Below are 26,964 nucleotides of genomic sequence, written 5' to 3'. Positions count from 1 at the left end.
AAAACCCTTGTGCAAGTATGTTAGCACAGCTGAAAAAAACAGTTTGGCTGATTATAGAAGCTTATAAACCTGACCTTCCTTTGAGCTAGTTGAGAATCTGGAGCATTACATTTGTTGGTTCCATTAAACTCTCAAAATGGCCAGAAAAAAAGAATTTTCATATGAAACTCGACAGTCTATTCGTGTTCTTAGAAATTAAGGCTTATTCCATGCAAGAAATTTCCAAGAAACTGAAGCTTTCCTACAACGGTGTGTACTACTCCCTTCAGAGGAGAGCACAAAAAGGCTCTAAACATAGTAGAAAGAGAAGTGGGAGGCCCCGCTGCACAACTGAGGAACATGACAAGTACATTAGAGTCAGTACTTTGAGAAATCGACACCTCACAGGTCAACTGGCATCTTCATTAAATAGTACACGCAAAACGCCAGTGCCAGCGTCTACAGCGAAGAGGCGACTCTGGGATGCTGGCCTTCAGGGCAGAGTGGCAAAGAAAAAGCCATATCTGAGGCTGGCTAATAAAAGGAAAAGATTAATATGGGCAAAAGAACACAGACATTCGACAGAGGAAGATTGGAAAAAAATGTTATGGACAGACGAATACAAGTTTGAGGTGTTTGGATCACACAGAAGAATATTCATGAGATGCAGAACAACTGAAAAGATGCTGGAAGAGTGCCTGATGCCATCTGTCAAGCATGGTGGAGGTAATGTGATGGTCTGGGATTGCTTTGGTGCTGGTAAAGTGGGAGATTTGTACAAAGTAAAAGGGATTTTGAATAAAGAAGGCATTCACTCCATTTTGCAACGCCATGCCATTCCCTGTGGACAGCGCTTGATTGGAGCCAATTTCATCCTACAACAGGACAATGACCCAAAGCACACCTCCAAATTATGCAAGAACTATTAAGGGAAGAAGCAGGCAGCTCGTAATCTCTCTGTAATGGAGTGGCCAGCGCAGTCACCAGATCTCAACTCCATTGACCTGTTGTGAGAGCAGCTTGACCATATGGTACGCAAAAAGTGCCCACCAAGCCAAACCAACTTGCGAGAGGGGCTTCTGGAAGCATGGGGTGATATTTCTCCAGATTACCTCAGCAAATGAACTGCTAGACTAGACTAGGCATTGCCCATCTCTTACACCAGTGTTTCCTAAACTCCAGTCCTCACGGCCCTCAACAGGTCATGTTTTCAGGATTTTCATAGTATTTCACAGGTGATGGAAGTATCTTCAAGGCATCAGGAATTCTCTCACATGTGTAACACTATGGAAATCCTGAAAATATGACCTGTTGGGGTCTGCGAGGACTGAAGTTTGGGAACCACTGCCTTACACCCACTCACAACAAAACCCAGACCCTGGTAACTGCTGATTTACTCTCAGCACAAATCATGCTGGAGGGAAACTAGTGGGTTTCACATCATGCAGGATAACAACCTTCCCAATACATAACTCCCCTCACATATGGCTTCTGTGACCCTGTCACAGCTATGACATTGTTAACATTTAGTGTCAGTCCATGTGGGGAGGAATTACATTGGCATTTCAGAAAGCTAGTTCCTGGTTACTGGCATTTATTGAATATATTCTGAGAAGATAAGGTACTGTTGATCAGTAGGTCACAAGGGGAGAGTGTGTAGTGACTGAGTAAATTGAAGAGTTAAAGTGAACCTATCATCAGAAAAAAAACACTATTAACCTGCATATATGGGGATAATGTACCGGTTAATAGCGTTACTAACCTGCCTGGGGCCTGCACTTACCTGAAAATTAACTATATTCTCCTTGTTTCAGTCATGGAGGTGGCACTGGCTAAGGTTTGGTCACCGCTCTGAGAATACAGAGTGATGGCTGTAACTGCGCACCCGGCCCTGACTGACACTCAGCATTGAGGCAGGTTGTCATTCAGGGCCAGGGACATGGTGCTGATGCTGATTGAGTGCCAAATTGATGTGTCACAACAGCGCTGTGAGAGCCCACAGGCAGCAAGTGCTGGCACCACTGAAGTGGCGCTGGGGCGGAAAGTGAGTGTGGGCTTTTTTGTTTTGTCGGGGCAAGGCATTTGGTTAATGAGCCGGTTGTCCTGGTGGTGGACAACCCCTTTGAATGGTGCTATATTCACAGCCACACAGCTGTGCCTGCACAGCCACACAATACTGCTGCAGGCTGTCGTGGGATACACAGAAAAAAAACTGTGCTTTTTTGCTACTTGCATGAAGCAATAAATAATTTTTTCCACTTTAAAAAAAAGATCTGGCTCAAGAATTCAACTAAAGAAGTCTTAAGCTAACCTTTTTAAAACGGTTGTTGGCTTCCCCGATTGACTACATATGTATAAGGTCCACATACCATCATATCACTTGTGCCCGAAGAGTGGTAAGCAGCAAACTCCCAATTCACACACACACACACACACACACACACACTCAGAGGTACACAAAGTAGGTGTAAGAAGGGACCTCTGGCATTGAGGTTTGCTCTGCGGTCCCTAAGCATCCTATTGCAGTACCCCTGAGCTTTTTTCTTTTTTTCATGGAAGGAGTTTTTTCTACATAGATTTTAATAGTGTTTTTAACAATCCTATTGGTGGACTCTCGCTTTCAATTAATTAAATGCTCTTATATGCTCTAATTACTCTACACATTGTTTTAGTCTTTGCATTATAAATACAGGAAAGATGTATATCTTTGTACCGTGTTAGCCAGTAGATAGAAAAATAATCAGAATTGAGAGTCCTCAGTGGTTGATACCTTTAGCCATTAAAAGGTATCAACCACTGAGGACTCTCAATTCTGATTATTTTTCTTGCATTATAAATAAGAATTAACATGGAAAACTTTTTAAAAGGTTAGACTGCAAGCAATATTGTATTCAATAATACACAGAATATGTACAGAGTGCACTGTATATTATATAGTTGTACAGTATATGCTGCCAACCTCTATACTTCACATCTCTATTAAACTAGCTGCCATTTACCTCTGTAAAAGTGTGGAAAAATATTCATTTCCCGTGGCTTTTGCCTTGAGTCATGATTACTTTCTGGTTTTGCATATTACTGACAGATCTTCACTGTTATACGCCTGAATAGCCATGTGAATATATTTTCCTCTATGTTTATTTCAACAGTTCACAGACAATGGCATTATAGTTTTCAGGCGAAATTTCTATGACCCAGTTTACAACCAGAAATACCCTTCTAACTTCTATGACAACGATCAAATTACTCCTCCGATGATTGCCATTTTCTGGGCAGATGCAGATTTCTCCAGAAAGCAAGGAGAACTTTACTATCAGGTGAGATAGATCTTTAATAACAAAAATGAAGTGCATTGAACAGCAGGGTGGATTGCTGCTGAGGGGGAAAAAAAATCTCTTTAAAACTTCTGCCTGAGGGAGTGTGAACGAGCTGAGTGTGACTGGAACGTAAGTGCGAACAGTGGTAAGTGTGTAATTTGTGATTCAGTGACTTTGGATTAAGGGAGCTGTCAAGGGAGGTATTACTGAATTACTATTTGTATTTTATTAATGCTTTGCATTTATTTTTATTTAACTTTTCTGTTTGGTGCAATCCTCATTAGGAAATGTGCTCCACTATTGGCAATGCCATCCTGTGTACATCTTGCCACATGTATGCAATCCTTGAATGGGCGGTCGAGGTGCATACTGCTGTGCTAGTAGTGGGGGACTCAATAATTACGGTAACAGATAGGGCAATATGTCACAAGGACAGGGATTGTCGAACAGTGTGCTGCCTACCTGGCGCTCGAGTCTGAAACATCGCTGATAGGGTTGACAGAGTACTGGGAAGGGCTGTTGTGGACCAAGCAGTCATGGTGCACATTGGCACAAATGACAAAGTTAGAGGTAGGTGGATGGTCCTTAAAGATGATTTCAGGGAATTAGGCTGCAAGCTTAAAGCAAGGACCTCCAAGGTGGTATTTTCTGAAATACTGCCTGCACCACGTGCCACGCCAGAGAGGCAACAGGAAACTAGGTAGGTTAATAAGTGGCTCAAGAATTGGTGTAGGAAGGAGGGGTTTGGGTTCCTGGAGAACTGGGCCGACTTCTCAGTTGACTACAGGTTCTACGCTAGGGACGGGCTGCACCTCAATGGGGAAGGTGCAGCTGTGGTGGGGAGAGAATGGCTAGAAGGTTGGAGGAGTGTTTAAACTAGGGATTGGGGGGAGGGTCTTCATTTTATAGGAGGGGAAGATAATACAGATAGAGACCTGGGCACAAATAATTAAATTGGGGGTGGGGGTGTCATGGGGGTTAGAACAGTTAATAATTTAAGAAAGAATAGAGGTACAGAGAGATACTTAAAGTGCATGTATACTAATGCCAGAAGCCTCGCCAACAAAATGGAGGAATTAGAATTAATTTTGTTGGAGCATAATTATGACATGGTGGGGATATCTGAGACAAGGCTGGACGAGAGCCATGACTGGGCGGTTAATTTACATGGCTATAGTCTGTTCAGAAATGACCGCACAAATAAGCGAGGGGGAGTGTCTATATGTAAAATCATCCATAAAACCCATCCTGTGGGATAATATATGTGAATCTAATGAAAATGTAGAGTCTCTGTGGATGGAGATAAGGGGAGGGGGAAAAAATAATAAATTACTGATAGGGGTTTATTATAAGTCTCCAAAAATAATGGAAGCAACGGAGAATATCCTCGTAAAGCAAATAGACAAAGCTGCGACTCAAGGAGAAGTCATTATTATGGGGGACTTCAACTACCCTGAAATACATTGGGGAACCGAAACCTGCAGTTCCAGCAAAGGTAATAGGTTTTTGACAACTATGAGAGACAATTACCTTTCACAACTGGTTCAGGACCCAGCAAGAGGAGGGGCACTGCTAGACCTAATATTAACCAACAGGCCAGACCGCATTTCAAATATAAGGGTTGGGGGTTTCTTGAGTAATAGTGATCACAAAATAATAAGTTTTCATGTATCCTATAATAAGATGTGTAGTAGAGGGGTTACAAGGACACTAAACTTCAGGAAGGCAAAATTCCAACGGATGAGAGATGATCTTGGTGCAATTAATTGGGACGATATCAAGACATAAAAATACACAAAGAAAATGGGAGACGATTATTAGCATCCTGAATTGGACCTGTGCACAATATATACCGTATGGGATTAAGCATGCTTGAAATAGGAGGAAACCGCTAAGGTTAAATAGAGCTGTAAGGGGTGCAATAAGTGACAAAAAGAAAGCATTTAGAGACTTAAAGCAAAAAGAAAATCAAGGCAGCAAAGATTGAGACAGAAAAACTCATTGCCAGAGAAAGTAAAAATAATCCCAAAATATTCTTTAACTACATAAAAAGTAAGAAACTAAAAAATGATAGTGTTGGTCCCCTTAAAAATAGTCTGGGTGAAATGGTGGATGAGGATGAAGAAAATGCCAATATGCTAAATGACTTTTTTTCAACAGTATTTACACAAGAAAATCCCATGGCAGACAATATGATCAGTGATAAAAAAAAAAATTCTCCATTAAATGTCACCTGCTTAACCCAGCATGAAGTACTGCGGCATTTAAAAATCACTAAAATTGACAAATCCCCAGGCCCGGATGGGATACACCCCCGAGTGTGGCAGGAATTAAGTACAGCCATTGATAGACCATTATTTTTAATCTATAAGGATTCCATAATAACAGGGTCTGTACCACAGGACTGGCATATAGCAAATGTGGTGCCAATATTCAAAATGGGGACAAAAACTGAACTTGGAAATTATAGGCCAGTGAGCTTAACCTCTACTGTGGGTAAAATCCTGGAGGGTTTTCTAAGAGATACTATACTGGAGTATCTGAAGAAGAATAACCTCATGACCCAATATCAACATGGGTTTATGAGGGACCGTTCCTGTCAGACTAATCTGATAAGCTTCTATGAAGAGTTAAGTTCTGGACTGGACCAAGGAAATGCAGTTGACATTGTGTACATGGACTTTTGAAAAGCTTTTGATATGGTGACACACTAAAGGTTGATACATAAAATAGGGATAGGGGAAAATATGTGTAAGTGGGTTAAGAGCTGGGCTCAGGGAAGCGAAACAAAGGATGGTTATTAATGGAGCACACTCGAACTGGGTCACGGTTCACAGTGGGGTAACACAGGGTGAGTATTGAGCCTGCTTCTTTTTAACATATTTACAGTTGTGGCCAAAAGTATTGAAACCCCTGCAATTCTGTCAGATAATACTCAGTTTCTTCCTGAAAATGATTGCAATCACAAATTGTTTGGTATTATTATCTTCATTTAATTTGTCTTAAATGAAAAAACACAAAAGAGAATGAAGCAAAAAGCAAAACATTGATCATTTCACACAAAACTCCAAAAATGGGCCAGACAAAAGTATTGGCACCCTCAGCCTAATACTTGGTTGCACAACCTTTAGCCAAAATAACTGCGACCAACCGCTTCCGGTAACCATCAATGAGTTTCTTACAATGCTCTGCTGGAATTTTAGACCATTCTTCTTTGGCAAACTGCTCCAGGTCCCTGATATTTGAAGGGTGCCTTCTCCAAACTGCCATTTTTAGATCTCTCCACAGGTGTTCTATGGGATTCAGGTCTGGACTCATTGCTGGCCACCTTAATAGTCTCCAGGGCTTTCTCTCAAACCATTTTCTAGTGCTTTTTGAAGTGTGTTTTGGGTCATTGTCCTGCTGGAAGACCCATGACCTCTGAGGGAGACCCAGCTTTCTCACACTGGGCCCTACATTATGCTGCAAAATTTGTTGGTAGTCTTCAGACTTCATAATGCCATGCACACAGTTAAGCAGTCCAGTGACAGAGGCAGCAAAGCAACTCCAAAACATCAGGGAACCTCCGCCATGTTTGACTGTAGGGACCATGTTCTTTTCTTTGAATGCCTCTTTTTCTCCTATAAACTCTATGTTGATGCCTTTGCCCCAAAAGCTCTACTTTTGTCTCATCTGACTAGAGAACATTCTTCCAAAATGTTTTAGGCTTTTTCAAGTAAGTTTTGGCAAACTCCAGCCTGGCTTTTTTATGTCTCGGGGTAAGAAGTGGGGTCTTCCTGGGTCTCCTACCATACAGTCCCTTTTCATTCAGACGCCGACGGATAGTATGGGTTGACACTGTTGTACCCTTGGACTGCAGGGCAGCTTGAACTTGTTTGGATGTTAGTCGAGGTTCCTTATCCAACATCCTCACAATCTTGCGTTGAAATCTCTTGTCAATTTTTCTTTTCCTTCCACATCTAGGGAGGTTAGCCACAGTGCCATGGGCTTTAAACTTCTTGATGACACTGCGCACGGTAGACACAGGAACATTCAGGTCTTTGGAGATGGACTTGTAGACTTGAGATTGCTCATGCTTCCTCACAATTTGGTTTCTCATGTCCTCAGACAGTTCTTTGGTCTTCTTTCTTTTCTCCATGCTCAATGTGGTACACACAAGGACACAGGACAGAGGTTGAGTCAACTTTAATCCATGTCAACTGGCTGCAAGTGTGATTTAGTTATTGCCAACACCTGTTAGGTGCCACAGGTAAGTTACAGGTGCTGTTAATTACACAAATTAGAGAAGCATCACATGATTTTTCGAACAGTGCTAATACTTTTGTCCACCCTCTTTTTTATGTTTGGTGTGGAATTATATCCAATTTGGCTTTAGGACAATTCTTTTTGTGTTTTTTCATTTAAGACAAATTAAATGAAGATAATAATACCAAAGAATTTGTGTTTGCAATTATTTTCGGGAAGAAACTGAGTATTATCTGACAGAATTGCAGGGGTGTCAATACTTTTGGCCACAACTGTATTAATGACCTTGCAGGGGGCATAGAGAGTGGAATTTCATTATTTGCAGATGATAAAGCAAACGTGAAACGCGCGTCAAGGGGTGGTACGTGTCTCCCGGGCACAACAGCAACATTACTTATGCGTAAGCACTAACAAGCACCTTTGGTGATAACGTATTTTTTCCTTTTAACTAGCGCTGGGAAGTTTATAGATTGAGGGTGGATTCCCTTTGCACTAAATTGTATGCCTGCGGTTTCATTGAGGATGTACTTTTGTATTTTTTACATGTCATTTGTATTGGTGACTTATGTGCTTTGATACAATTAATTATCCTTATATGCCTTGGACCTATGTAATTTTAAAAAAGGATTTTTTTTTCCAGTTTTTTTTACTTGTTTGTTACATGTGCACAATATTGGACATAATAAAAGTATTTTTTTATTATTCTTTGTATGGAACTCCATTCTTTGGTAAATTGTAGTATTATTTGGAGTATACAATTGTAGTCCTGTTGATATATATTGGGGTTAATATTATTGGTCCATAAATAATTGGATTTATATATTAACATACTTTATATACCCAATTTCTTGCTGGGAATTTTTGAAAGGCAAATAAAATAATGGGATGCATTAAAAGAGGCATAGATGCTCATGAGGAGAACATAATTTTACCTCTATATAAGTCGCTAGTGCGACCACACTTAGAATACTGTGTACAGTTCTGGTCTCCGGTTTATAAGAAAGACATAGCTGAACTGGAGCGGGTGCAGAGAAGAGCGACCAAGGTTATTAGGGAACTGGGGGGGTCTGCAATACCAAGACAGGGTATTACACTTGGGGTTATTTAGTTTGGAAAAACGAAGGCTAAGCGTTGATCTTATTTTAATGTATAAATATATGTTGGGACAGTACGAAGACCTCTCTAATGACCTTTTTACTCTTAGACTTGAGACGGGATCAAGGGGGCATCCGCTACATCTGGAGGAAAGAAGGTTCAAGTATAATCACAGACACAGATTATTTACTGTAAGAGCAGTGAGACAATGGATCTCTCTGCCGTATGATGTTATAATGAGTGATTCCCTACTAAAATTTAAGAGGGGACTGGATGCCTCGCTTGAAAAGTATAATATTACATGGTATATACACTAGTTTCCTTGATATTGCGTTGATCTAGGGAACTAGTCTGATTGCCGTATGTGGAGTCGAGAAGGAATTTTTCCCCCAATGTGAAGCTTACTGATTGCCACATGGGTTTTTTTTGCCTTCCTCCTGATCAACATGTTAGGGCAGGTTAGAATAGGATATGGATTGAACTAGATGGACTTAAAGTCTTCCTTCAACCTTAATTACTATGTTACTATGTTACTATGAATAGACATAATGTTTTCTTTTAGCTAAATAATGTTTCCTCAGTGTCCTAAGTAATGTGCTGGAATTACAGTGTTCTCTCAAAGAAAAACAGCTAAAATCTAAGACTATGAAAGTCATAAAGTTTTTGCTATTCAATTTTTCTTACCTTATAAATCTAAATCTTCCTTTTCTCCTTTTTTGCAGACTTATGACTTCCAGCATTCACCCAATCAAGACAAAGACTTCAAAACCAACCTTGAATCTGAAATAAAGTCATATTTTCCTTCACTTCCTGTGGATTTTAAAGCTCTCTGGGCCATTAAGATAACGTGGCATCAGGTTCCACCATATCCGGGGTATTTCTTTAATTCCTTGGAGGTGAGATGAGTAGAAACTTAAGCACTTTCTTATATGTTTCTTAAAATGTTTCCTTTTTTGTAAAACTTTTACAGCAACCCCAATTCCACAGAAGAACAATTCCAGTGATTTTTGCCACCACCTGATTTTATTCCTAATTCAGACGTACAATATGTGTTGCGTGAACGTGTTTTATCCGTATTTTTGAAGGATACAACACGTACCTATGTTTTTTCATGCACTGTGTGTCTGTACAAGTACTACTACAAGTCTATGGGTTCATGAAAAACACACACAGCACACGGATGGCATTCATGCACCCTCTTCTATGCTGTCCGTGTTTAACATTGCAAAGTATAGGACAAGATTTTTAGTTTCTTTCTTTCTCCATATGTGAAAAACATTGATGAAACACTAGTGACTCACTGACCGAACACTGATGACACATGGACCCAAAGCACTGACAACACCAGGGCCAGGTGTCAAACCTGTACAAATCTGATATTGATGACCTATTCGTTAATATGTTACCATATCCTAACACTTAAAAGTGTTACTTATATATTCATTGTACACAACTAATCTAATATTACCCTTGTTATTGCAGACAAACACCTACCAAGCTGTGTTAGTCACAGACGGCATCTTCTCTTTCTGCCTGATGCGATATGCAGATGGAGGAATGAACTGGAGTTATAACTCACTTCCCAATTACTACTTACCAAAAATGGGCTACTTCAGGTATATTGCTTGTGTACTATAGCCGTGTGATACTTAGCAGGAAAAGCTTGACTTCCAATAGTCTGTGTGACGCCAATGTGCATCTCTTTTCTGACTTAATCATTTTACCATTCATTTAAAAAGAGATTATTTATAAATAGTCTATGGGAAATCCACTACTAGTGATGAGTGAATAATAATAATCCCTGCCTGTGTTGCGGCTGTCGAACAACAGCGAGACATGCAGGCAGAGGGAGGTGAACATATCTTTTGGACATGCCGAAGACACTCAGCTAGGACACGAGCATGCTCAGATGACACCTTATCCGAGCACGTTCGCTCACCACTAATAGCTACAAGTTGAAATTATAATACAACTAACAGAGGGATAAAAAAGTATGATAAGTAAAATAAAGGTTAAACTTTTAGTAGGTGTTGCCTCTTAAATCAATATAACCCCGCATAGGCATCATACGATTGCAAAATAATCCAAAAATTGACTGACAAGCTGTAACTAAACTTCTTGGAATTAAGGGTTAAGTTGTGTCTGTTTTATTTCCGCATCAGGCTGGTGACACTCCATCTACCAACGACATGGGTTTTATATCACTATAAAACACTCACAAGACTCAATTACTGTGTATATTAACAGCTTTATCACTGCTAGTAAAATTATTGGATCCAATTGTCATTAGATCATAGTGTTAACCCTTTCGCGCCTGAGCCTGCTTTTGCCTTCGTGACCAGGCCAATTTTTTCCATTCTGACCAGTGTCACTTTATGAGGCCATAACTCTAGAATGCTTCAATGGATCCTGCTGATTCTGACATTGTTTTCTCATGACATATTGTACTTCAGGATAGTGGTAAAATTTCTTAGATATGAACTGCGCTTATATGTTAAAAAAATCAAAATTTGGCAAAAATTGTGAAAATTTTGTAATTTTCAAACTTTTAATTTTTATGCCCTTAAATCAGAGTGTGATATCGCACAAAATAGTTAATAAATAACATTTCCCACATGTCTACTTTACATCTGCACAATTTTGGAAACATAATTTTTTTTTTTTAGGAAGTTATAAGGGTTAAAAGTTGAAGTGAGTTTGGGGGGTCAATATGACAGAAAATACCCAAAAGTGACACCATTCTAAAAACTGCACCTCTCAATGTACTCAAAACCACATTCAAGAAGTTTATTAACCCTTCAGGTGCTTCACATGAATGAATGGAATGTGGAAGGAAAAAATAAACATTTAACTTTTTTTCACAAACATTTTACTTCAGAACCATTTTTTTTTATTTTCACAAGTGTAAAAACAGAAAATGAACCACAAAATTTTTTGTGCAATTTCTCCCAAATACGCCAATACCCCGTATGTGGGGCTAAACCACTGTTTGAGCACACGGCAGAGCTCAGAAAGGAAGGAGTGCCGTTTGACTTTTTCAATGCAGAATTCCCTGGAATTGAGATAGGACGCCATGTCGCATTTGGAGAGCCCCTGATGTGCCTAAACAGTGGAAACCCCCACAAGTGACCCCATTTTGGAAACTAGACCCCTTAAAGAACTTATCTAGATGTGTCGTGAGCACTTTAAACCCCCAAGTGCTTCACAGAAGTTTATAACGTAGAGCCATGAAAATAAAAAATCATTTTTGTTCCACAAAATGATCTTTTAGCCCCAAATTTTTTATTTTCACAAGGGTAACAGGAGAAATTGGACCCCAAAAGTTGTTGTCCAATTTGTCCTGAGTACACTGGTACCCCATATGTGGAAGAAAACTACTGTTTGGGCACACGGTGGGGCTCGGAAGGGAAGTAGTGACGTTTTGGAATGCAGACTTTGATGGAATGGTCTGCAGGTGTCATGTCGCGTTTGCAGAGCCCCTGATGTGCCTAAACAGTGGAAACCCTCCACAAGTGACCCCTGTTTGGAAACTAGACCCCCCCAAGGAACTTATCTAGATGTATGGTGAGCACTTTGAACCCCCAAGTGTTTCACTAAAGTTTATAATGTAGAGCCATGAAAATAAAAAAATCATTTTTTTTCCACAAAAATGATCTTTTAGCTCCCAATTTTTATTTTCACAAGGGTAACAGGAGAAATTGGACCCTAAGAGTTGTTGTCCAATTTGTCCTGAGTACGCTGGTACCCCACATGAGGTGGGGAACCACTGTTTGGGCACACGGTGGGGCTCGGAAGGGAAGTAGTGACGTTCTGGAATGCAGACTTTGATGGAATGGTCTGCAGGCGTCATGTTGCGTTTACAGAGCCCCTGATGTACCTAAACAGTGGAAACCCCCAATTCGAATTCCAACCCTAACCCAAACACACCCCTAGCCCTAACCCTAGCCCTAACCCCAGCCCTAACCCTAGCCCTAACCCTAACCCTAGCCCTAACCCCAGCCCTAACCCTAGCCCTAACCCTAGCCCTAACCCTAGCCCTAGCCCTAGCCTGCCTACCTGCTTTTTTTTTTCTTTACTTTTTTTATTTTTGTGTTTTTTATTTTTTGTATTTTTGACTCATAGTAACGCCACTTCTCCTCTGATCTCACACTGACAGATGATCAGAGGAGAAGCAGCGTTACTATGTGACAAGATCGCTGCCCGGCACATAGTAAAGCCACTTCTCCTCTGATCTCACACTGACAGATGAGCAGAGGTGAAGCAGCGTTACTGTGTGACAAGATCGCTGCCTGGCACAGCTGTGCCAGGCAGCGATCAGCTGTGCCAGGCAGCGATCTAGTCACACAGTAACGCTGCTTCACCTCTGCTCATCTGTCAGCATGAGCTCAGAGGAGAAGTCGCGTTATAATGAGGGAGATCGCCGGGAAACAAGCAGCTTTCCCAGCGAGCTCTCTCATTGGCTGCTGTGACGCGACGTCATCAGGACCTGAACCAATCAGGTCTCGATGACGTCGGGGGTCCCAGCATGCATTGTGCACCGGGATCCCCGCGTTATAAGGTATGAGGGGGTCCCGGGGGGCACAAAACCGCTGACAGTAGATAAACATCGGCGCTGCACAAAACCCAGCAAGCGCCAACGTTTATCTACAGTGGGCGGTCGGGAAGCGGTTAAAGGGTTTGTATAAGGCGGAAATGATTTTATGGCACTTACTAATATATAAGAATTCCAGGTCCTACTCTTGTTCTTATTTGTCCCACCTTCCTCAGAAAACTGCTTAGCTCTCCAGTCCATAAAATGTCTGTTGTATTGATATGTGATCAGTTCTGTCCATCAGCTTACTCCAATCGAAAATCACTTCACATGAGAAACTTTTTATCATTGGAGAAGAATAATGGACAGGTCTTGTCACATGTTCCTAATCGGTAGCCATATTGTGGACAGGAGAGCTGTGCAGTTTGTGTGTAAAGCTGCAGTGGCAAATACAGAAAGTGTAATACTTACTGTATATATTAGTAAGTGCCACAAATCATGTCCCCAACCCAAACATACAATAGTCTTTAACCCCTTTCTAACATCTGTCGTAATAATTTGTCAATGTGCCCTGGGCCTATTTTACCAGGGATGGATTATTACGTCATCGTGATCACCTGTACACACGGGTGGTGTGAAGGCGATCACCACCAGGTGTCAGCTGATTCTGACAGATGACAGCCGACACTAAATGCCAAGAGAGGTCGTACACCACTCCCGGCACTCTAACCCCCTGAATGCTATGATCAAACTCGATTGCAGCATTCCGGGAGCGGGAACAGGGATGACAGCCCCTGTGCCTTTGGATCGGAGACCCCGCGACATGACTCGGGGTCCCGATTATTGCCATGATGACTCAATGTCATCATGACAACATCACAGTCACCAGAACTAGAAATGTTGCTAGATTATGCGCAGTGCATTATCAGCAACTTTTTATGTCTGTGCCAAGTTGACAGTTTGAATAGTATGGGGATGCTGCTGCATCCCCATACTCTACAAGCAATCAGCCTGCAAAAAATGATAGGCCCATAGTGGGACAAGGTAAATAAGTTAAAAACAGAATTTTTTTAAAAATAATTGTACAAATATTTTTTTAAAAATAAAAAGACTCACCTCATTGTAGATTGTAAGCTCTCACGAGCAGGGTCATCTTATTATCTTATTTTGCTTTAATTATTGTATTGTTAACGTTGTTACTTATGACTTGTGTTTTGAAACTGTTAAACTGTAAAGCGCTGCGGAATATGTTGGCGCTATATAAATAAAGATTATTATTATTATTATTATCTATAAATACATATTTGCATGAAAAAATATAAACAGTAAAAGTACAGATATTTGGTATTGCAGTGTCTGCAATGACCCGACCTATAAAGCTGTCCCACTAGTTAGCCCCTTTAGTGAACACCATACAAATTTAAAAACAAGACAAAAACATTGCTTTATCATGAGACCACAAAACAAAAAGTAGAATATAACGCAATCAAAAAGATGAATATTAACAAATATTGTACAGATGAAAACATCATCTTGTCCCGCAAAAAAAAAGCCATCGTACAGCTCCATCAGCGGAAAAATAAAAAAGTAATAGCTCTCAGAATAAAGAGATGCAAAAATAATTATTTTTTCTATAAAATAGTTTTTATTGTGTAAAAGCGCCAAAACATAAAAAAAAGATATAAATAAGGTATTGCTGTAATCATACTAACCCAAAGATTAAAACTGTCTTATCAATTTTACCACACAGGAAATGGCATAAACCCCACCCTCAAAAAAAAATCCTGAATTGCTGGTTTTTGTTCATACTGTCTCCCAAAAATTGGAATAGAAAGTGATAAAAAATGTTACCGATAAAAACGTCAACTCGTCCTGCAGAAAATAATCCCTCATATAACTCTGTGGGCCAAAATATGGAAAAATTATAGCTTTTAAAATATGGTGATGCAAAAACTATTTTTTGCAATAAAAAGCGTTTTTTAGTGTGTGACAGCAGCCAAACAAAAAAACACAATATAAATCTGGTATCGCTATAATCACACTGGCCCGATGAATAAAATCACACAATCACTTATACCACACAAGGAACAGTGTAAAAAATAAATAAAACCAATTCTTCACCTTCTGTTGATTTTTTCATTCTGCCTCCTAAAGATAGCAGTAAGGCTTGGAGCATATTTATCCTGTGCTCTGCGCTAAGCACTTACCGTATTTTTCGGACTATAAGACGCACAGGACCATAAGACGCACCCCTATTTTCAGAAGGAAAATAGGGAAAAAAAATAATAATGTGTCAAATGGGGGTCCGTCTTACAGTCCGAATTCAGCTTACCTGGGAAGGGATCTGGCACAGGTGGAGAAGTAGTCACAGGGGTCATTCAGTGGTCCAGGCTCGTGCGGTGGCGGCGGCTCTGTGCTGGGGCAGCTGCGCTGGGGCTGGGGAGGGTGGGCTGTGCTGGGGCAGCTGTGCTGGGGTAGGGGCAGCTGTGGCAGGGGCAGCTGTGCTGGGGCAGGGGCAGCTGTGCTGGGGCAGGGGCAGCTGTGCTGGGGCAGGTGGGCTCTGCGGTGGTGGGGGCAGGTGGGCTCTGCAGTGGTGGCAGCGGGTGGCGCTCTCCGGTGCGGTGGTGGCAGCGGGCTGTGCTCCGGTGCAGGGGCGGCGGCTCCGCCGGCGTTTCTTCGCAGCCCGGAGGCCCCTGCACACCCCTTGCTGGGCGCCGCCATGTTGCGGTGGCCTCCGGGAGCATGGATGCCGGCAAGATGGCCGCCGGTCCGGGGACGGCGCATGCGCAGCTTCAGATCTCGTGCCGAGATCTCGGGGGACGAGATTCAAATCTCGGCAGCGAGATCTCGTCCCCCGAGATCTCGGCACGAGATCTGAAGCTGCGCATGCGCCGTCCCCGGACCGGCGGCCATCTTGCCAGAGTCCATGCTCCCGGAGGCCACCGCAACATGGCGGCGCCCAGCAAGGGGTGTGCGGGGGCCTCCGGGCTGCGAAGAAACGCCGGCGGAGCCGCCGCCCCTGCACCGGAGCACAGCCCGCTGCCACCACCGCACCGCAGAGCGCCGCCCGCTGCCACCACCGCACCGCAGAGCCTCGCCCGCTGCCACCAGCGCACCAGGTACCGTGCATTGCGACCATAAGACGCACCCCCCACTTTCCCCAAAAATTTTGTGGGAAAAAAGTGCGTCTTATGGTCCGAAAAATACGGTACATTAGGGTTTTCATGTAAATCTATGAAATTCATGATTCAGATGGAACCTCTGGTGAAAGTTTCCCTATAATGAGGCAGATGGAGGCACTGTGGATGCCGTCTGACCTGTGATTCGGCGGTGTCCGTCTTTTTAGGGTTGCATAAAAGTGATGTCGGCCACAGTTTTGTGAACTTCTGAAAGGAAGTACACCACTGAACAGAGGGCAGATGGAGTCCAGAGTAACTCTGCTGCCTCATTATAGTGAATAGATCCCTTGGGGGTTTCATCTGAATCAAGACGGATAACTGTGATCCCTAACGATATGTAAAATGTTCCCAATAAAAGCTTCAACTCAATCCACAAAAAAAAGCAAGCCTTTACTCAGGTCTGTCGTCTGTTTAAGTAAATATAGAGGGCTTTCACATTACTGGTGGTACAAAGCCTCTGGAAAATCGAAATGACTCCATAACCCTCCAAAAGAAATTCAGTAAATTCTTCACTCCCAAAACCAAATGCCCCCTTCATTCTGAGCCCTACAGTGTACCTAAGCCACATATAGCGTCCACATGTTTGGCATTTCTGAAGCAATGAGAGCCCACCTAATTTACGGGTAAATGTCTCCAGAAGCACGGGCTGGGCATAACATTCTGGTGACTGCAACGCACTGGTCACTACAGCGTACTGGTCGCTTCAACAGCAGTTTGTAATTTTCATTCGGCGACATTCATTGCTGCTTGTTTCTGCAAAATATTCATGGAGTCAAAATCATCACTACACCTGTAGATGAATTCCTAGAGGGGTATAATTTCCAGAATGGGGATACTTGAGGGAGTATTCTACTGTTCTAGCAATTAAAAGCTCTGTATATGGAGTCCTCAAACTGTTTAAGGAAATTCTGCTCTCCAGGAGGCAAATGGCGCTCCTTTTTTCACGAGTATGGCTAAGTAGCACTGTCCAGCCACATATGGGGTATTGCTATGTTCAGTAGAAATTGTGGGACAAATTATGGTGCCATTGTTACCCACTTGTGTGAAAAAAATTAAATATGGGGCTAAAACTAAATTTTGGTGGTAAAAATGTAGATATTTTTTCTTCACTACCCGATGGTATAAAATTCTGTGACACACCCATGGTGTCAATATGATCACTGCACCCGTAGGTGAATTCACTAGGGAGTGTACAGTCATGGCCAAAAGTTTTGAGAATGACACAAATATTATATTTTCACATGATCTGCTGCCCTCTGGTTTTTATGTGTGTTTGTCAGATGTTTTTATCACATACAGAAATATAATTGCAATCATATTATGAGTAACAAAAGGTTATATTGACAGTTAGAATGAGTTAATGCAGCAAGTCAATATTTGCAGTGTTGACCCTTCTTCTTCAGGACCTCAGCAATTCTCCCTGGCATGCTCTCAATCAACTTCTGGATCAAATCCTGACTGATAGCAGTCCATTCTTGCAAAATCAATGCTTTTATTTTGTCTGAATTTGAAGGTTTTTGTTTGTCCACCCGTCTCTTGATGATTGACCACAAGTTCTCAATGGTATTAAGATCTGGGGAGTTTCCAGGCCATGGTCCCAAAATCTCTATGTTTTGTTCCCTGAGCCATTTAGTTATCACCTTTGCTTTATGGCAAGGTGCTCCATCATGTTGAAAAAGGCATTGTTGATCGCCAAACTGCTCTTGGACGGTTGGGAGAAGTTGCTCTTGGAGGACATTCTGGTACCATTCTTTATTCATGGCTGTGTTTTTAGGCAAGACTGAGAGAGAGCCCATTCCCTTGGCTGAGAAGCCACCCCACACATGAATGGTTTCAGGATGCTTGACAGTTGGCATGAGACAAGACTGGTGGTAGCGCTCACCTGGTCTTCTCCGAATAAGCCATTTTCCAGATGTCCCAAACAATCGAAAAGGGGATTCATCAGAGAAAATGACTTTACCCCAGTCCTCAGCAGTCCACTCCCTGTACCTCTTGCAGAATATCAGTCTGTCCATGATATTTTTTCTGGAGAGAAGTGGCTTCTTTGCTGCCCTCCTTGAGACCAGGCCTTGCTCCAAGAGTCTCGGCCTCACAGTGCGTGCAGATGCACTCACACCTGCCTGCTGCCATTCCTGAGCAAGCTCTGCACTGCTGGTAGCCCGATCTGCAGCTGAAACACTTTTAAGAGACGGTCCTGGTGCTTGCTGGTCTTTCTTGGGCACACTGGAGCCTTTTTGGCAACAAGGGAACCTCTCTCCTTGAAGTTCTTGATGATGCGATAGATTGTTGACTGAGGTGCAATCTTTCTAGCTGCGATACTCTTCCCTGTTAGGCCATTTTTGTGCAGTGCAATGATGACTGCACGTGTTTCTTTAGAGATAACCATGGTTAACAGAAGAGAAACAATTATGCCAAGCACCAGCCTCCTTTTAAAGTGTCCAGTGGTGTCATTCTTACTTAATCATGACAGGTTGATCTCCAGCCCTGTCCTCATCAACACCCACACCTGTGTTAATGGAGCAATCACTGAAACGATGTTAGCTGGTCCTTTTAAGGCAGGGCTGCAATGATGTTGAAATGTGTTTTGGGGGATAAAGTTAATTTTCTAGGCAAATATTGACTTTGCAAGTAATTGCTGTTAAGCTGATCACTCGTTATAACATTCTGGAGTATATGCAAATTGCCATTAGAAAAAATGAAGCAGTAGATTTTGTAAAAATTAATATTTGTGTCATTCTCAAAACTTTTGGCCATGACTGTAGTTTGTAAAATTAATTCACATATAGGGTTTTTTTTGTTTTCCAGGCACCTCAAGGTCTCTGCCAAAGTGACATGGCAAAACTCAAACCATTCCAGCAAAATCTGAACACCAATATGGCACCTCTTCCCTTTCGAACTTTGCATTGTGTCTAAAAAGTAGTATTTCCCCACATATGGGGTATCAGCATACTCAGGAAAAATTGCACAACAAATTGTATGGTGCAATTTTGGGTCTAAAATAACATTTTTCTGAGGAAAATGTGATTTTATTATTTTCACGTCTCAACGTTATAAACTTCTGTGAAGCATCTGGGGGTTCAAGGTGCTCACCACACATCTAAATACATTTATTTATGGGTCTAGCTTCCAAAATAGGGTCACTTGTGGGGGGCTCCAGAGTTTAAGCATGTCAGGGGCTCTCCAAATGGGATATGACGTTTGCTAATGATTCAAGGAAATTTTGCATGTGCTTTAAAAAATCAGATGACGCTCTGTCCCTTCCGAGCCCTGCTGTGTCCACAAGTAGTTTTCTCCATCATATGGAGTATTGGAATGCTCAGGAGAAATTACACAACAAATTTTGGGGTCCATTTTTTCTGTTACCCTTGTCAAAATAAAAAAAATTGTATCTGAAGTAATTTTTTTGCGAAAAAAAGTTAAATGGTCATTTTTTTCCACATTTCAAAAATTCCTGTGAAGCACCTGAAGGGTTAATAAACTTCTTGAATGTGGTTTTGAGCATCTTCAGGGGTGCATTTTTTAGAATGGTGTCACTTTTCAGTATCTTCTATCATATAGACCCCTCAAAGTGACTTCAAATGTGATGTGGTCCCTAAAAAATGGTTTTGTAAATTTTGTTGGGAAAATGAAAAAAAATGCTCAACTTTTAACCCTTATAACTTTCTAGCAAAAAAACTTTGGTTCCAAAGTTGTTCTGTTCTATTTTGCTTTGTTTTTAAGGGCATGAAAATTCAAAGTTGGAAAATTGCTAATTTTTGCCAAATTTCCAATTTTTTCACAAATAAACACAAGTCATATCAGAAAATTTTTACCGCTATCATGAAGTACAATATATCATGAAAAAAACATTCTCAGAATCAGTGGGATCCATGGAAGCGTTCCAGAGTTATTACCTCATAAAGTTACAGTGGTCAGAATTGTAAAAATTGGCCTGGTCATTAACGTGCAAACCACCTTCAGGGGTAAAGGAGTTAAGACATACCTTGTAATAGACCAAAGCACAGGATTTCAGCTATAATAGTTATGTTACTAGGTACTGCACATCACCATGTCTATAACTATTGTTTTATTTGGTTTTGATTAGTGGGGAACCTTCATATTCTCCTGCTGTGAATTTCCCATCATATAATGACCCACACACTAACTCTTGGGATATCTGGAAAATATACAGGCCAGATCAGTACATAGGACAAAATACAAGTGAGTACTGTCCACTTCTTCAGCTAAAAAGTTGCACATTTTCTTCCTCTGTAAAAGTTTATATGAGCAGGAGTCTATTCTTCATCAGATATATTTTTCAGGAGCAAAGTTCAGGAGGTTGACCACCTTTGCGTACATTTTTATTTAACTTTTTTCATTAAATTTATGTATTTTGGGCCAAAATTCATTATGCAGTGGAAATTTGGCATAGTTTTGCCTTTACAGGCTCATTGTCTCCCTGTATATTCAACTTTAATGTATTCAGCTGAGAGGAGTTCAGATAAAAAAGTTACAATCTTCATGGTCAGACTGACAGAACAAGCTCACTGACAGATTCTGAGGTAAAGAGGTTGGCCATTTTCTCTTGTTACTGCAGTTTTCCTCCTGTGATCAGACCTGTCCATGAGCCATCTCCAACAGAAATGCAGCTTTCTCTGTGAGGTGTTTTATCATTGGAAAAGGCTGAAGGACAAGTGTGGTCACATGCTTCTCCATCAGCAGCCATTGTATGGACAGAACTGCTGGTCAGTCTGTGAAGAAAGATGCACTAACAAGTGAAAATGGCCGACTTCTTTACCTCAGAAACTGTCAGTGAGCTTGTTCTGACAGTTTTAACTCTTTACCAGTCTTTTTATGAGCTCCTCTAAGATGTTTTATTGCAACAGTAAAGGTGAATGTGCAGAAAAACAAAGAGTCTGTAGAATCAAAACGGGGCAAAATTTCCAATGAAACCATTGGAAATATGATTTTTAGCCCAAAATACAAGTTAGCATAAAACTAAAATCTGCTTTAATACACATTTATATTTAAGATCCATATTGCACGGATCTGGATTAAGACACCTATAAAATTTTATTAACCAAATCTGTAAACCTCTGTGTGACATTTGAGGGGATTTTAATATGCAAATTCTATGTGAATCCATCGGAATTAAAATCTTGACATCATTTATTATAAGATGTGCTAAAGGTGTATTTTTCACTACTTTTTGGGATAATTTTGGTGCCTAACAGAGGTACCATATGGGGACACACATAGTCCATACAGGAGACCGGCGCAAACTTCATTGCCATGTTAGTGAGGCCTTAGTATAGACACTTGAAAATTGCTTTAGAGAATAGATTTAGAAAATATGTGAAATTAAAGCTACAACAGATGTCTTGGTGTCTTCATTTATTTCTGTATCTAAAAATGATTTTTACTTCTTTTGTTTGGTACTGGCAGACAAAAAAGGCTATTGGGCTTATCGTCTGGAATATAACACAGCTCAATCAGTGAACTACAAGCAGAAATGTTTGAACTGGTATTACAATGATAGGAACTCACATCCATACTGGATGTATCACACAAGCCCATGCCCTTGTTCAGATTCGCAAGCCATATTTGATCCTTCTTATACACCGGCAAGTCGTCTTTATTCTTATGGCTTTCCACAGAAAAATACAGGTCAGTTCTGATATAACAACGCCCATTATTATCTATATGTTTGTAGATGAGCACTTCTTTTAATGAAAATGTCTGCTTTTGAAATTATGAACTGGCCCACTCTTTACATGAATCTTACATACTTACTTTTCATTATAACACAAAATCCTAAATCTGTGTCTTGTAACCTCCTACATAAATAAAAAACAACCTATCCCAACCAATCCAAAGGGATAAAGAGGCATAAACAAAATCATTTAAAAATTTAAATATTTTATTCATACATAATTTAAAAATAAATAGTCAAAATCTAGGATTGCCCCTCACCGTTTTTAATGCAATATTCTTTGTATTTCATTAAAAACGGTGAGGGGCAATCCTATAAATAATTCAATAAGTATCTAAGTTGGCGATTTTGACAGCACTATAATGTTATCGCAAGAAAAAATGCTCATACACAAGGTTTTACATTCACAGATGTCCCTACTTGAAAAAAGTGCACCGTGTATAAATATAGATTTTTATAATTATTATCACCTTCTATTCCAGTCAAGTGACCAAGGAAAGCAATAATTCAAATGCCCTATATTCTTAATAAGGGACAAGTTTTAAACCTGCTATATGTTAAGGTGCCGAGTGCTGAGAGCCACACTTAAGGCCCCGTCACACACATCGCTGATTTTGTGACGCCACAGCGATCTCGCCAGCGAGATCGCTGTGTGTGATGGGGATCAGCGACCGGCCCCCCCACTGGGTATCGCTGATTATGCACTATCGTCCTGGGCCATTTTTTGATCGCTGCTCTCCCGCTGGCCAGCACGCATCGCTGCGTGTGGCAGCGGGAGTGAACGATCAGCGAGGCTCCCAGCGCTCTAAGCAGGCACTGGGAGCTGGTATCTAAGGTAAAATGTTGGGTTACTAAGCACGCGCGTCGCTTAGTTACCTGATGTGTACCTTAGAAACCTGCATGCTCGCAGCTCCCGGCGCGAGGACGCAGGTTTCTAAGGTACACATTGGGTAACTAAGTTGCCTGTTTGGCAGCTCACCAGCGATCATGTAGCAATGCACCAGCGATCCTGACAAGATCGTATCGTTGTCGGGATCGCTGGTGCATCTTTAAGTGTAGCGGTACCCTTAGATTACAGTTATATACAAAGGTGTGCTTGATGTATAGTGAAAGCTACAAGACAAATAAGTCCACAAACTGCTGTAAAAAAATATGCTGCAAAATAATCATCGAATAAGCCAACTACTTACATAAGGATTGAAACGCCCTCACCGCATTTCCAATCCCTTTGCAATGGTTGGGATAGGTTGTTTAATACTTACTTTTTATGTAGCACTGTGTCCTTCACCTTAGCAAAATATATTTCTATCATTAAAAAAATTTATAAAAAATTATTGTTTCCATAAAGTTCCATAAAGTGTGTCCACAAGCTGGAAAAGTTTATGTAAACTAAGCCTGAAAGCTTGCTGAACAGGTGTGTAAGTGAGAGTGCAGCTGCCCATGTTTTGCAAGCCCTGGGAGACCAGCTGTTGACATCACTGGAACTTTGGTGATTACATTTTGTTTTTATTTTACAATATTTCATTTAAAAAAGGGTTGTCTGTCAGCAGGATTCCCCCTTTCTTATTGCAGGGAAACAACTCTCAATCAGCATGATGTCGGCAGTCACCCCCAATCGACACAGCAACCTGAAAGAGGAAGAGTTGCTCTTTTGAGTTGCTGTTCCATTTTCATTTGGAAAGGTGGTCAAGTGGAAGTGATTGTGACAAAAATAATTGAAATGCAAATAGCAATCGACGTACTGATAATTATCTGTTTCAATTTGTTTTTAGCTTGGTATAGTAACTACGATACTTACCAGTCCACATTTTCATCGTGGCATGGAGGAGGCACGAGATGTTACTACAGTTACTGGGGCGGTTTGTCTTATGGCGAGAAAGAAAGATACTTACCAACTCCATGGGAGTATGAAAACAGTTGGCTGAGATGGTCGAACCCCTACTTGTACTATACCACTTATTACGACTACTTTATGTCAGAAATGCAGAGACAAAGTTCCCAGTACAAAGGTATTAATATTGTACTCATTAATGGCAATTAATAAAATCTTTGACTGTTATTCATTATGCTATTTATTATTTGAAAGTTTTTTTTCTATCCACTTTTATGTAAAAAAGCAATGGTATATAGACTGTGATACTTTTCTAAATTTTATCAGCTCATTTTTCTCTGTGTGACATATTAACATGTAATACAGCAAATTTTTACTACAATGTATCTTTCCCATACAGAACAAGAAGTTGATCCCTACAATAACTGCTGCTTGTACTCTGGCTCCTCATACCTATGTTCCTTGTACCGGGAGAGAAGACCTTATGATTACTGCTATGGATATGTTCCACCAAATTTTGGTAAGCTTTAATCTTCCAACTATCTGTCATGGAGCTACTTTGTCAAAACATTTGAAACGATGAACTGAACACATCATTTCTTTTTTAGGTTTCCTATTTGGTGATCCCCACATCAATACACTAGACGAAGTAAAATACACTTTCAATGGCTTGGGAGAGTTCATTTTGACCAATGTGAAAGATGAGAACGACACAGTAATTTTCAGGCTGCAGGGCCGTACTGCTAGGGCTAGCAATGGGACACATGAAACACAGGCAACCAACTTTGTGGCACTGGCTGCCATTATTCAAGAAGAGACAACGGTAAAGATGATAACCAAACTAAATGTTTACAATATTTGTTTTACCCTAAACCAATGTACTCTTCAATTATAAAACTGAGTGAGGTTTTGATTGGTTGCATCTTCTTTTGAATTGGTCTTTTTGTACAGATTGAGTGGATGCTCCAGGGGAGTAATTCAACCATTGTGAAACTCAATGGCACAGAATTTACTTTACCAGGTAAGGTAATTTTTCAAAATTATGCATTATACAAATAAAGTAGAACTTTCATTTTTGTGGTGAATAAATTTCATTTTTTTGTTTCCTAAAAAGAAACAAAACACAGAATTTTTTTCTTGTAGTATGTATATTCAACCATATTTTGACTTGATTAAAACATGTTTCAATATATTATTTTGCTGGAATCAGCTAAGGACATTTGATCTTTTAATAATGCAAATATGACGCTAGTCACAACCCACGGCCAGGCCGTGAGTCAGCAAAGTCAGACGTTCCTGGGTCAATACCAAAAAAGCACATAGTAAACCAAGGGAAAATGCGAAGTCATAAGTCAGGTCACATGCAAGTGTCTGAATACTAGAGGAAGAGCAGATAAGCAAAGGGGCAATAACACACGGGTAGTCTGAACATGGTCTAAAGGTCATCAGCAGAATATCAGAACTTACAGAGCAGGGGTCAGGCGAACACACACCAGAAAGTACAAGCTTAGAACAAACTTTTGACTGACAGTGATCTGGGCCAGACAGCTCATCTAAAGAGCAGGGCAATTACCAAGAACAGGGAGCACCTGTGGAAATCTCTCCACCTGCCAGTCAGATAGGTCAACTGAGCTTTCAATCAAAGCACTGACAGCTCAGCAGGCCCCAGCACAGGAAAGGATGACAGATCTGTCCATCACTGAGTCCTAGACACTCTGAGCAGAGGAATTGTGAAAGTATTTTTTTTACAATCAAGATTCAATACTTGATAGTTGTCAAATCCTGTAAAACAGCTGCATAGTTTATAATTAGACATGGAATTCCTGTGGATATATGTGGTTAATATTATTATTTTTTCAAGATAACTCTACCTATGTAAGCAAAATCACACTGGAAAAAACAAGCAAAGACGAAATACAAGCCTCGTTCGATGGTGGGATCTCAATCACAGTTTCTGCAAATGAAGGAGCTTTGAGCTTTGTCACAATGTTAGATACTATCTACAAAAACAAAACTGAAGGCCTTCTGGGTAAGAAAATCTTTGTGCCAAATCTTAGAAAAAATATTCTTTTACCAGTTATCTCAAATGTAGCATTCATTTTTGCATTTATTATCATTGATTTTTTTTTCCAGGAATCTTTAATGATGATAAGACAGATGATCTGATGGCGGCTAATGGAACCAAACTGGAATTTAATGGTGTGAAACTTCCGAATGATTCCCTGATATTTGAAATCGGAATGACATGTAAGTGGTCATTGTTGTCTGTCATTTCAGAATTGGTTACAAAAAAAAAGAAGAAAAAATTAGCTTTTTAACTGTCTTTTAATTGTTTTTAAGTGCAACTCATATAATACAGAAAAAGGGTGTCCTTATTAGGAAAATAAAAATAAATGTTGTGTTCCCATTTCACAGGGAAAACCTCCCCTTCGGACAGCCTCTTCATCTACAATGAAACCATTGGGGAATCCTGGGACACCTACAACGATAACACATTTGTGCCACTGTTTTATGATGAGCTGCTTTTGATGACTGACAATGAAATCATCAAGAAAGCAAATGAGACATGTCAAGGAAATGATGAGTGTATCTTTGATGTCTTGAGTACTGGAAATGAAGCTTTAGGAAAGGCCACACTTGACAGTATTATATCAGCCAATGAACAAAGCAGCACAATGAGTAAGAAACATTCATTATCCTGTTATTTTCACACTTTCTCAGAATTTTTTTACATTTCTTGGCCTTTTTCTATAACTTTACATCAGTGACAGGTAGAACCTGCCAATCTTTCTGACCTTTCTTTTCAAGTCATTTCACATTCAACTATTATCCTCTAAATAAACAAAGCAGCAACACTTTGTGATTCAAATCTATACATTTAGTTAGGGAGATCTGACTAAACAAAAGGACTTCTCTACAGATAACTTTCCTCCAAACGTTACTGGACCCACCACCATTTTCACCAAGCTTATGGAGCCGATTACCATTATCTACACAGCCACTGATAAGAATGATGACACTGTGATCTTCTCTCTGGAGGCAAACTCTGGTGATATCAATATAACAGGTGAATACATGTCATGCTGCCCTGATGG

The 26,964-nt window shown here is 40.6% G+C and overlaps 1 protein-coding gene across 1 annotated transcript in view; it reads left to right on the top strand.

The window, feature by feature from the left end:
- The window catches only part of LOC141100758 (uncharacterized), a 450,303-nt gene that overhangs the window by 65,201 nt on the left and 358,138 nt on the right, over window positions 1-26,964 (top strand). Inside the window, 13 exon segments of the mRNA XM_073589442.1 lie at window positions 3,129-3,296; window positions 9,359-9,532; window positions 10,119-10,252; window positions 20,431-20,546; window positions 21,771-21,992; window positions 23,811-24,047; window positions 24,270-24,389; window positions 24,478-24,692; window positions 24,821-24,890; window positions 25,731-25,898; window positions 26,003-26,116; window positions 26,285-26,548; window positions 26,790-26,936. Of these exon segments, the coding sequence (XP_073445543.1) occupies window positions 3,129-3,296; window positions 9,359-9,532; window positions 10,119-10,252; window positions 20,431-20,546; window positions 21,771-21,992; window positions 23,811-24,047; window positions 24,270-24,389; window positions 24,478-24,692; window positions 24,821-24,890; window positions 25,731-25,898; window positions 26,003-26,116; window positions 26,285-26,548; window positions 26,790-26,936 (2,149 nt within the window).

This window comes from Dendrobates tinctorius, unplaced genomic scaffold, assembly GCF_039654945.1.
Source record: "Dendrobates tinctorius isolate UK_male_01 unplaced genomic scaffold, ASM3965494v1 ptg000107l, whole genome shotgun sequence".
Classification (NCBI taxonomy): Eukaryota; Metazoa; Chordata; class Amphibia; order Anura; family Dendrobatidae; genus Dendrobates; species Dendrobates tinctorius.
The sequence above is the reverse complement of the archived record's forward strand: the minus strand, read 5'-3'. Positions and strand labels throughout refer to the sequence as shown.